This window comes from Scylla paramamosain, chromosome 1, assembly GCF_035594125.1.
Source record: "Scylla paramamosain isolate STU-SP2022 chromosome 1, ASM3559412v1, whole genome shotgun sequence".
Taxonomy (NCBI): Eukaryota; Metazoa; Arthropoda; class Malacostraca; order Decapoda; family Portunidae; genus Scylla; species Scylla paramamosain.
In genome coordinates, this window is record NC_087151.1 from 30,291,021 (window position 1) to 30,303,520 (window position 12,500).

At 44.0% G+C, this 12,500-nt stretch overlaps 1 protein-coding gene across 6 annotated transcripts in view; it reads left to right on the forward strand.

The window, feature by feature from the left end:
• The window catches only part of LOC135103363 (chitin synthase chs-2-like), a 55,858-nt gene that overhangs the window by 3,817 nt on the left and 39,541 nt on the right, over nucleotides 1-12,500 (forward strand). For all 6 annotated transcript variants that reach the window (XM_064009464.1, XM_064009445.1, XM_064009454.1 and 3 more), the window contains exons 2-3: nucleotides 5,220-5,327; nucleotides 11,664-11,781. In XM_064009464.1, the coding sequence (XP_063865534.1) occupies nucleotides 5,220-5,327; nucleotides 11,664-11,781 (226 nt within the window). The remainder of the gene's footprint in view (nucleotides 1-5,219; nucleotides 5,328-11,663; nucleotides 11,782-12,500) is intronic.

A 12,500-nucleotide genomic window follows, 5' to 3' on the forward strand; every position in this document is an offset into this window, starting at 1 on the left:
ATATATATATATATATATATATTATATATATATAATATATATATATATATATATATATATATATATATACACACGCACACACGTATACCATAGCCTCGACATGCAAACATGCCTATAATCCATAATGGGGTGGAGTGGCACAGTTATCTGTATTCTTACTCGGAATCAACAAGCATGCGGCGTGTTGGCAGTGTCTTGCATCATCCTTTACACGGTTGTGCGACTTGCTTCCTTGGCTGACCTTTTCTCTTCATTTGTATTTATTTCCCAACCAAGAGTCATTGTTGGGTAACGGCATAATGCTTTATTTTATAACATATCCACGAGTCGAGGTGGCATCCTGCGTGTATCAGTCTCGGTGGTGGCAACACTGCTGCCCTCGAGGTCATCGGCATGGAGGGGGAGCGGAGTTGTCCCTCTCAGACCTGCCGTTTTTTCCTTGCCTCCTGGCGTTGCTGTGTTGTTTCCCGATGTTGTAATAGGGACGAGACTATGCAAACAAACATTGATAATTATCATGAGCCTGTTAACGGCCTCGTGGGAGAAGAGAAAGTTCAATCACGTATTGACAGACATCTTGATTACACATGGCAAATATACATTCACTTCCGACGTGTGGTGTCCTTAACCGGTAGTGTTCCTGTGGGGCGGCGAAGCGACTCGAAGGGCGAGGAGAAGCCTCGCTCTAAGGAGCAACATTCGCCACACACCCGCGGGCTGTTGCCTCATCGCCGGAGCAACGAGGCCGTGATGTTGTCTTGCTGTGTGAATAGCCGCTGCGCTGAAAGTGAAGGTAATTGGTCTGCCCTTCCCTTGCGGAGGCCCCGCACATTACGTCAAGGGATGGGCGTTTTCTCTCAGGCTGGCGTCACAGACCGATCTGAGACCAACTGGACAGACTCCCGCCACCATCCACTCGCGGGCTTTGCCCCTCAAGCAAGCGCCCCCTTAAAATGACCTCTTGTAAAATTGTATTTGTTCTTTCCTGATAAAGACTCCAAGACTGCATGGCTGGACATTGCCACTGACACAAGATAGTATGATGTACCAACATAATGGTCTGGCTCCCTGCGTAGCCCCGAGAGCTTTGCAGACATGGAGTTATGTTATCAATCCTCTTCCACTCCCTCCTCCCTGCCTCTGTTGCACCCGGCCACCCTTCCCACCGCTAGCACCTCCGGACCCTCTGTCAGTATTTTGTCTTTCTCCTGCCTGCATCTTACCACCCAGCTGCTTCCAGTGCCGTGCCACACCCATTCCTTGGTACCTTGCCACACCCTTGCATACACAGTCAGCACCCTGCTACTTTGTGTCTTGCCTTTATAGCAATTTACCTTATGTATTCCGTCGCCCTTTCTTGTCAACAGATTATATATATATATATATATATTATATATATATATATATATATATATATATATATATATATATATATATATATATATATATATATATATATATATATATATGCATGCTCGCCAGGCACGTGTTCTTAGTGGATGGCCACAAAAAGTGAGAGTACCCACTTTAGGAGACATCCATAAAAGATTCTAGAAATATTCATAACAATTACTTATTCATTTTCCAGTTTGAAAATTCCAGTCCTTAAATTTCTGGAAAGATTGTGCTCTATAATCTTCTTGAGAATGAGATAAAGTCCCAGAGAAATGTAACATTTTTACTTTCATGGAATGCGAATGTTCATTCAAACATAACGAAGATTAAGAAATAATTCACGAGCGTTCTGTTTACTCATACAGGGATCAGGCGTATAAGATTCCTCATGACGTGCCAAATTGTCAAAAATTTTAACATTTTCTCTCTTCTTTCTTGGGTAAACCGTAAGTTTATCAGTTATTGTCTTTACGTGATAAGTCTTGATGGCTGATGGGCAGCATGGAAAGGATTCAAAGTTCTTGAGTTGGTGTTGGGAGGAGTGCATTGATGAGACGCGAGTCATCACCCAGAATGACGCGCCGCCTCGTTCCTCGCGGCCTCACGTACTCTCATATGACTCTCAGTCATTGAGATAGGAAGGTCCTATCTCAATGCTCTCAGTCAAGCACTTAAAGATACTGAGCAGTCGAAAAAAAAAAAAAAACTTCCAGCACTGTGCGCCATAAGCATCATTCAGTGAGAGCTGCTGTGCTGTGTGGCAGGACAGGAGTGTTCGCCTCGGAGCATCGCAGGCCATCGTGACCTGTCGCGTAAATCGATAGTTAATGAATCGCTGGGTCCTGTCCAAAGCTCATGTACGTATAGCTGGGAGGAGTCTGCGTGATATCAATACGAACACAAGCAACGATGCATCCACAGGCAGGCAACAGCAAGGCCGCGGCTGTTATTAGATTCAGGACATGACTTGCACCAAGGCTGTTTGTTCACCTCCAACGGAAATGCTGTCAACCTCAAGAGGAGTATTTACTTTAGGATGGGAACCATTGCCTTAAACAATCACGACCTCAAATGTTGCCGTAAATGTTTTGTTTCGAAGCAAGTGGATCATTATACATGTACTAACGTAAATTAATTACATTCTGATCACACGTATTTGGAAATACTTGAGAACATGGGTAAATTATGATACATAAATATTTAAGAAAATTGTGTTCAAACCTGGATAAGGTGACGTCACATGTTTGGAGGATGGATCTAATATCATGCGTAATAACATCACGTGACTTTTTATGATATGATACATGCTTTCTGCCATTTTTTTTTCTTCTTTTACCGGACCGTGTTATTGTTACAACATTCATTAACGTTACGTGAATGTGTCTTCTTTCACTCCAATTCAGGAAAGTCATTTTGTTCGTTATTAACAAAAAAAAAAAAAATAACAATCGCGTATGTATATTATTGAGGGAAGCTTTGCGTCCCGTCAAGGATGCATCGTCTGTCAGGAAGTAGTGGTACCCAAACAACCGCCATTTGCATTTTTCTCATAATTACTGATTTTTTATTGTGAAGAAGCACGGCGCTTCTCTGTGCTGGAGTCTCAGGTATCTCCCAGATTCGGCTCGCTATCTGTCGCTGCGATGAAATCTCCATGGAAATTGGACTGCTTGCTCGCCCGGCATCCTCTTGTGTTCCCACTGGATAACGGCATGTGTGTGTGTGTGTGTGTGTGTGTGTGTGTGTGTGTGTGTGTGTGTGTGTGTGTGTGTGTGTGTGTGTGTGTGTGTGTTTGTGTGTGTGCCCACCTTCCCGTTGTCACCTACAGCTTTTCTACTTTGGCAATACTTTTGACACGTGGTATTGTTCAACCTCTAAACACCAAAGTCTATTTTCCTCATTACTGACGCTATCATACAGTCTGCAGTCAAGGAGACTGAGGTGATCGAGCACAGCGGAGAGCCACCTAAATCTGAGACTCTAAAAACCACGTTAGTCAGGGTTAGTCAGGAAACCACTGGGAGGGACACTGTGAGGAGAGCCATCGTAATGAATCACACGCCCTCGTCGTCACGAACACGCGCACCAAACATTACTTTGTGTGCCGATTTTCGAACATGTGTCCAATATGAGGTACACCTGCCTATGAAGTTATGAATCGACACGTTCCTAGATACCTAATGTTTCATACTCACAAAAAAAAAAAAAAAACGAAAATAAGAAAAAAACATTGTATTTACATTCCATGGTAGACACTCTTCTTCACTAAGTGATTTTTCGCCTTAAATAGTATGAGGAGGTGGTAGCGTGGGCCGTCCTCGCATGGGGAAGGTCAGTGGGCGGCTGTGGGTTGTGGTGGCGTGAGGGAATGATGTGGGAAGCCTTCCATCGACATCCTGAAGTGCAGATGTTGGTTAGCGAGGACCCGCGTCAGCCTGGTGGGTGCCGCGCCCCGTGACTGGTGGAGTAGGTGAGGTAATGAGGATGATCGTACAGCTGGTCTCTCCGTGTGACCGTTAGGGAGGAGAGCCAAGCAGGGCAAGCATACGGGAGTCTGCGGAGGTTGAATACTGTAATTTTTAGCTAAGATGAATGTGAGTGAAATGATGATGTGTCTTTCCTTACTGGGAGGAATGGGATGTCTCGATGATGGATGTGACTTGAATCTTCCAGTTGATAGGTTTCATGCAGGAGACGTGAAAGAAACTGACTGTTTTGTTCACAAGGCGTCAATGAATTGATGTGATAGGAAGGAATGTGGTTGGGACTTGCTATAGCACACATCAACGAGCTTTGGAAGTAATTACTCGTGACGATGTTGTCTTCTGCAAACGACAGGTGTCCTTCAAGACATCGCCAACGAGAATGACAAAGCACAGGCCTGGAGTGGTGCCGCGGGTCACGCGCTGCTGGGCGGAGGCGCACGTTTTCTTGTCTGCTTGGGAGGCGAGACGGAAAAAAAGGGGCGAAGTTCTTTATGCCAAGCTGTTTTGTCGCAACAGTAAAAAAAAATGTAATAATAATAATAATGATGATAATAATAAATAAAGAAATACGCCTAAGAAGAAAGGGTGAAGGGTTTGTGCGGCCGCTGGACTGAATCACCGCCACGCCCACGCCCACACTCGCCCACGCCGGAACTCATCTTTAACAGTACGTCGACCAGGATGTTCTATCGCGGTCTTATTCCTGTGTGTTTACTGTGTTCTTGTAAAGATTTGGCATGGCAGGCTGTTACATTCTTGTACATCTGTCACTAAAACGAGGTGACGTCACTTCCTCATCCTGGTCTGTTCCGCCCCTGTGCCCCCTCCTCCCACACGCACCCTCCTCTTACCCCGTGTCGCCCGCCCTGCAGCCCTGCCCTCCAAGGCCGCCGAATCACTAGGGCTTCCCTGCATCCAAGCGGGTGGTGGTGGTGGTGGTGGCGGACACAGTCAGCAGATCCGTGCTATCGTTCACTGACACGAATTAATAACATGAGGTTTTCACGAAAGAAGTATAAAACAATGCCTAGAAAACATTTGATGTCTTCCAGGCATTACTTTGTACTAGACGTATGGAGGCAGAGAAGAAAAAAATAACAAACCAATAAACGAGTGTGTGTGTGTGTGTGTGTGTGTGTGTGTGTGTGTGTGTGTGTGTGTGTGTGTGTGTGTGTGTGTGTGTGTGTGTATGTGAACTCAGACTTCAGCTAATTTAAGGCTCAAGTGTGTCAGTGTGTGGCAGATGCGCGCGCGCGCGCCTGTGTGTAATTTACCTGCAAGTGCTGAGTCAGGTGACTGGCGCTTTGTTCTCTAATATTTTCTTTGGTCTTGCCACAGGATGCCGCCGCCTCCCGCGCACCTCCAGATGCCCCTCGGGGAGGGCAGCGACCCGGAGTTCTCCGACGACGAAAATGTTCCCCTCAATCAAGATATCTACGGCGGCAGGTGAGTCCCCCGTGTGATGAGTCTTCACCTCACGCACTGGGCCCTGTGTCTTGCTACAGCTTTATGATTTATTTTTGTTTGTTTGCTTGTTTGTTTGTTTGTATATATATATATATATATATATATATATATATATATATATATATATATATATATATATATATATATATATATATATATATATATATATATATATATATATATATATATATATATATATATATATATATATATATATATATTTTTTTTTTTTTTTTTTTTTTTTTTTTTTTTTTTTTTCGCTGGCCAACATGGACAAGGTATTGCAGATCACGGACGGGACTCAGGCCTTGGCAGACCTCACAAACAGCAGGGCTAGGTTGGGACGGCCACGTAAACTTTTTAAGATAGTAGGAGAAGTCCTTTTTTTTTTCATCCAATCGATTTCATTCAGTACAATCTTTCTTGGTTGTGATGCAGCGCGGCGTTACTCCACATGTTATACTAGGTGATTCCAAAGTGGGGCAGACTGACAGGCACCGTCTGGTGTGGTGTGACTCGCTCGCTTGATTGTTTAAAGCTGTTTGTGTTTGTATGGTCTACAGTAGTCATAACCACTCACTGAAATTGGACTCATGACCTTACAAGTGGGAAAGTTATATTATGACGTCACCATTCATAAACATCGTATTCATCACATTAATCCGTAAACAGTTAGTTGCTGCGCCTCATGAGTGACCAGTGGCGAGGCTCGTGACGGTCCCCACAACAAATCCAGACTCCAGTGACACACATGACCGTCTCGGAGTCTTGAATGATACGCAGTTTATACCCAGACTAAAGAATTATCCGCTTCTACTGAAAATCCCGTCACGCTTTCTGATTCACTACTTTTCACTCATGCCTTTCCTTGTAACCGTTCCTCGTTCCTCACCAAACAGAAATAACGATGTTAGAGATAAATAGAAGGATCCAGCATTCAGATGTGTGTAACATTCGGAATCTCTCTTCACCCTAGCCACGTCGCCCCGACCCGCTTGTGTGTAGCTCCACACACACACACACACACACACACACACACACACACACACACACACACACACACACACACACACACACACACACACACACACACACACACACACACACACACACACATACACACAGAGAGAGAGAGAGAGAGAGAGAGAGAGAGAGAGAGAGAGAGAGAGAGAGAGAGAGAGAGAGAGAGAGAGAGAGAGAGAGAGAGAGAGAGAACACACAGTATAATTAAACTCAACTTCCATTAGAATACTTCATTACATTAGCATTAATACATTACACTTTTTGTTTCTTAATCACATGAACGCCATTGTCAGCAAATATTTTACGTTATTTATTTATATACCTTAATCTTTTTTTTTACTTTTTTTTCTTTTTTCATCTTACATATTATCAAATACACCGCACAGCTCAGTTACAGGGTTATTACAACACCACAGACTGACCTGGCAGCAGCACAGCTTTCCCTTCCTCACCTTTACACTTCTTGTCTAATACAGATACCAAGGTTGCAGCATCACTCTGGTTCTGAAAAAAAAAATCCACTTTCTTTTTATATGTTTATTTATTCAATTATTATTTTTCTTGACATTTAATCTCGAGACATCATAGAAATCTAGTTGGTATCTAAAGATTTTGCTTGTCACTGGTGATGTAAGATACCCATTTTCATCTGAAGATTAGGAACGTGTTAGGTATAGCTGTGTGTGTGTACGTATGAAAAGAGAGAGAGAGAGAGAGAGAGAGAGAGAGAGAGAGAGAGAGAGAGAGAGAGAGAGAGAGAGAGAGAGAGAGAGAGAGAGAGAACTTGTGCACAATCTATACAAAACTTGGAAAGGAGAGGAAGAAATAAAAAAAAATAAATAAAAAAAAGCTAAATGAATCTTTCCATAACTGATTACTCTTCTCCCTCTTCATAGTAGCAAGCTCATATAAACACTCCTTCACACTCCCTCCAAAAGATGCACCATATCTACCAGTTCATTTCTGTGCCGACACACACACACACACACACACACACACATAGAGTTCTTCGTGTTATCTTATCTGCCTGTATTGGTGTCACCACCACACTGCACTGCACGCTCCTCTCTTCCTCGCACAGTCCAGTCACTTTTGCTTATCATAATTGTGGTTCGTAATATGTTTTTGATAATGTGTTACTGTTTTATGGTCTCTCTCTCTCTCTCTCTCTCTCTCTCTCTCTCTCTCTCTCTCTCTCTCTCTCTCTCTCTCTCTCTCTCTCTCTCTCTCTCTCTCTCTCTCTCTCTCTCTCTCTCTTTTTCTCTCTCTCATTCGTTTCCTTGCGCATTATCTCTGTCAATACACCACTACTGTCATTATCTTCACCATCATAAATCTCATCCCCACCACCACCACCATTATGACAACCTTCGGCACATTCCTATATTCACCACTGTCGTTATCTGTGCAGTTCTCATGATCACCATCGCCACATTCCCACCGTCACCGCCACCGTCACCGTCCCCTTGCCGTCACTGCCCTTCCTGTCACATCTCAAGCTCCTCCTCCTCTTCCTTCTTCTCCTGCTCCTCCGGCTTCTTCAGCTTCCTTTGTTCGCTTGGCTTCTCGACGGCATTGCCCTTTGTGATGCGGATATAAGTGAGTTAGCTTCCAGTTTCCTCTCTCTGCAGCACCAAATTACGGATACCACTGTCTAACTTGTCATGATTTCCACTTTTGTAGCAAGGATCGCATGTTCTTTTATTGCCCTCCTGAGTTTGGCGTGACCTCATAGCGCGCTCCTTCATGAATAAGTGAGAGTGAACCGGTCTGCAGCTCCTTTTTCCACTTAATGTTATTCTTCTCCTTCTTTTTCTTGTTCATCTTCCGAGCTTGCATGGCGTGATATCATTGCCTGCTCCTGCATAAGTTAGTAAGAATGAACTGATTTGTATTTTTTTTTTACTTGATCTTTTGTTTTTCTTTCTTTTCTTAACTTCTTTGTCTACGTCTGTATGGGGTCGATTTTCTTTTTTTTTTTCCTTTTCTCTCTTATATTTCTTTCTTTCTTTTCAGTTTTCCGTTAGATCTGGTCATACGCATAGTCCTTCCACACCCTGTTTGTTTGTTTATTCTCCGACGTCTTCCCTTACGCAGTTCATACACCTCTACTTTTGTCTTCCACCTCGTCTCTTGCTCTGTCCTTCATTCCCCATCACTCTTCTCCCCACATGTACCTCTTCTCTCTTCATATAACGGCACCATTACAATCTTGCCTTTCTGTGGCTTCTATATCTCTATTGCACCTTCACTTAATAATTTCTTCAATTCTCCGACTCTCTCTTATATTGCTGCGTCTTCCCAACAATCAAAACAATCAGTCAATCTAGACTCTCCCTCGTTTCAGGGGTTTTCTCAAGAGTAAGCGTTCCGGTGGTGTTTCCCAAGTGTCGGTATCGCTCTCTTCAAAGTTAAGAGGAATGCAGCGACGTAGCTTGTGTCTTAGTCTGGAAGGGAAAAGTTCTGTTCAACATATTTTCATCATCCTTCGTGTGTTCTTCCGTGATAAATCGTGTTCAGCGCTGTATTCACTTGTGTCTACGTATTTTGGCCTCTTTTGAGAGAGAGAGAGAGAGAGAGAGAGAGAGAGAGAGAGAGAGAGAGAGAGAGAGAGAGAGAGAGAGAGAGATCATAGAAAAGCTCAGTCGTCACTTTAAATTCACATAATTACGACAGTTGCAGTGACACGTCTACAATAATTTGTCCCTCCTACTTTTCTGCCTCTGCATATCGTTCGTTTAGATATTATGGACAGTATTGCAAAGCCTCATCGTGACCAGCCGGACGGACAGAAGAACACTTACTGACGCCTGGAATTATTAACTGAGCACATTCAAGGTAATTAGTGAAAACCTACAATTTCTATTACGTTAAACTAAAGCAATCTGGCCGCCACACCTGTTTCCAGCACTTAAATCAATAACATATCCAAGTGCTGCTAGGGGCTCGGCTTCCGGGTATTTGTAATCAATGGCAGATAAGATAAATAAAAAAAAAAAAAAGTGGGGGTACTGATATCGCTGACGAAAAAAAGTGGTAGATTATCGTTGGGCAATGATGTCACATTCCTCACGGCTGTTTCACCTCCGAACGCTTCTTGGGGGGGAAGAAAGAAGAGACCTCATCACTTGCCTTGTCTGACTTCAAGATCCGTATTCCTAAATATTTCAACCTCTCATTAACACTGTCCTCAAAAGCCACTGAGATAATGAGTCGGATTCTCACAATGTTTTCCCCAATAATAGCGAAGAACCTTTGGTGTACATTAAAAAGAAAAAAAAATATTGAAAAACCTTAATAATTTCGATTAGATCATGTTGAAGATAGTCAAGGTGAGACACAACGAAACGTTTGAGAATGCGGTCCTTCGTGCTTCGATGCTACCATGTCCCTCTGAGAACGTCCTTTTGCTCATCCCTCAGTCACTAGAGTACACTTGATTTGCAGATTACTGTGGCTTTCAGCATTTGTCATTGCACACTGATTGTACAGATAAATGTTATCATTGTTTACGAAGAGATAAGATCACGCTGAAGCCAATTATATCGTCACCTGATTAACTCATTATTACATGTGGGGTGAAATGTGCCGTCACGGGCTGCGGTTCTCCCTCACTCGGGCTTGGCTTGGCTTGTTGGTGTGCTGGCAGGCGTGTGAAGCAATGTTGAACCTATTACATTTATAGTTCTCTCTCTCTCTCTCTCTCTCTCTCTCTCTCTCTCTCTCTCTCTCTCTCTCTCTCTCTCTCTCATTACGCAAGAAAGTAAACACATACCAGTACATACACATACAACCACAAAGCAGACGAGGACATTGCGCCATTCACAATTAGCACCACTATAACAATATTTTTTTTGCTTCAGGTTACGCCAACCCGAACAAATAGATAAGTAAGGACAGACCCGAAAAAACAGATATGATGGCACAGATATACGTACACACCTGGGACTTGTACAGTACTCGTCATCATTGCTTTTTTTTTTCTACTCCTGTTTAAACTGAAAAAGGAACGAAAAAACATCAGCCTACCAGTGAACTTTTAAATGGGGACTCATCAGTTCATCATCACAACATTAAGTGAGCACGCTAATTAGTAAGTGTCAGGGTAGATATCACCTTTCAATGGGACCAAGGATAACTGAGGCCTATTAGGAGCATGAATAGAGAGACCTGGCGTGAGAGCTGCGGATGAGTGAAAAAGGGTATCGAGATGCGTACTGCCAGACCAACCAAAACAGAGGAGAACCCCCTTAAACAGCGACTCTGTGTAGAAAACCAGCTAATAAGGTTGAAAGAGGTGAAAGGAGGAGGGCTGAATGAGAATGAGGAAGAGGAGGAGTAGGAAAGCTGAAAGAGAATGAGGAAGAGGAGGAAGAACAGGAAGGTTGGCAGACAGTGAATAGGAGGGTAAAATAGGAAGGAAGGTAAGGTGCAGATAAAAGGAATAGATTAAATTTCGGAGAACCAAAGGCCTGGGATGAAGAGCAGCTGGTGATAGGGAATGAAGGTAATAGGTGATTAGAGAAGCAAAAAAGTAATGGCGATAATAATAACAATACCAATTATAACGCTGTGTCGAGACGAAAATACTGTACTGAAGGCTGAAGGCGTAAAGGTGTTGATTTCTAGAGAGTCAGAGAGCGGGGAATAGAGGTGTAGTGGAACAAGTGTAGGGGCGGGGGCGTAGGGGAGCGGGGTGTAGGTAGACTGGTGCGGGGGTGCGTGTGGGTGTACTAGAAGAGCGGCGGCAGACTTTCCCATCGAGCCGAGCCGTCATGGTGAAAGTGGCCGCCGCCTCATGCACTCCGCTCACCGTGACGAGAAGCGATGTCCACTTACCCGCACACACACACACACACACACACACACACACACACACACACACACACACACACACACACACACACACACACACATACACACACACACACACACACACACACACAAGGATCTCTAAGTAAAACAGATCAGTTCTTCAAAGGCTTAGTAGTGCAGGACGGCGAGTACTGTGGGCCGTAACTGCCGCTTTCACTGCACCGCGGCTGTTTTACCACCAAAGATTAATTTTTAAGGTCACTGAACTACATCTCTTTTGGTTACTCCTTTTGTTAATTTCTCTCTCCCTTTCCTCCCCCCCCTCTCTCTCTCTCTCTCTCTCTCTCTCTCTCTCTCTCTCTCTCTCTCTCTCTCTCTCTCTCTCTCTCTCTCTCTCTCTGTATCTATCTATCTACCTATATATCTGTGTATCTATCTATTTACCTACCTCTCCACTAATACGTTTCTCTGTTGCAGCCGGCGGTCCGTGCAGGAGACGAAGGCCTGGGATGTGTTCCGGACCTTGCCGCCCTCCACCAGCTCCCTTTCTCAAGACAGCCAAAAATTTCTCGAGCTAACCATCAAATGTCTCAAGGTTAGTCACTCCCTGGCCTCTCCGCAGCTTTACTGTTCAGTCTACCGTGGTCGCTCGTATACTCTTTAATTGTCTGATCCATAACTTACGTATTCTTAAATTAAGGATTTTTATCTCTCTCTCCTTCCCTTTTTACCGTAAAGCTCAATCAGGAAGTATTGTTCTCAGCTCTTGACCTGACGTGGCTCTTTAAGAATCGGTATCAGGTGAAGACAACTGTCTCCTAATAACAGATGAAGAGCGGCGGTGGGGAAGATAGGCTTGTATCATGTCGATAGCATGGCTGAGATCTTTTAAACTCAGAAGAGATTTGTTATTTTCACCACACTCACTAAAATAAATTCATAACCATTAGTTGTGGCGTGCATCAGTGTTCAGTGGAGCAGAGAAGACTTACTTTGTTGAGCGACAAAACTCACCCTTGCACTCACTGCACGCCTTGAGAAATGGGTCACAGTGCGGCCAGCGGCAGACTCAACCGAGCGGATTCACTGCGCCTCACGCAGCTGCCCTCATTACGGTCTGGCTTCGCCTTCCTGTGGTTATGTCTGAACCAGAAATCCCTTTATCGTGTTTTCTCCATTTTCAGTTTCTTTGTTCGCCTACTTTAATTCAGCATCTGCCCATCACTACTGACGCTCTGTCGTAGGTGTTGTGTATGCCACGTTCATCACTATCCCTCACCGCTTTCCAGGCCCAGCGAGAACCTGCAGGTACTG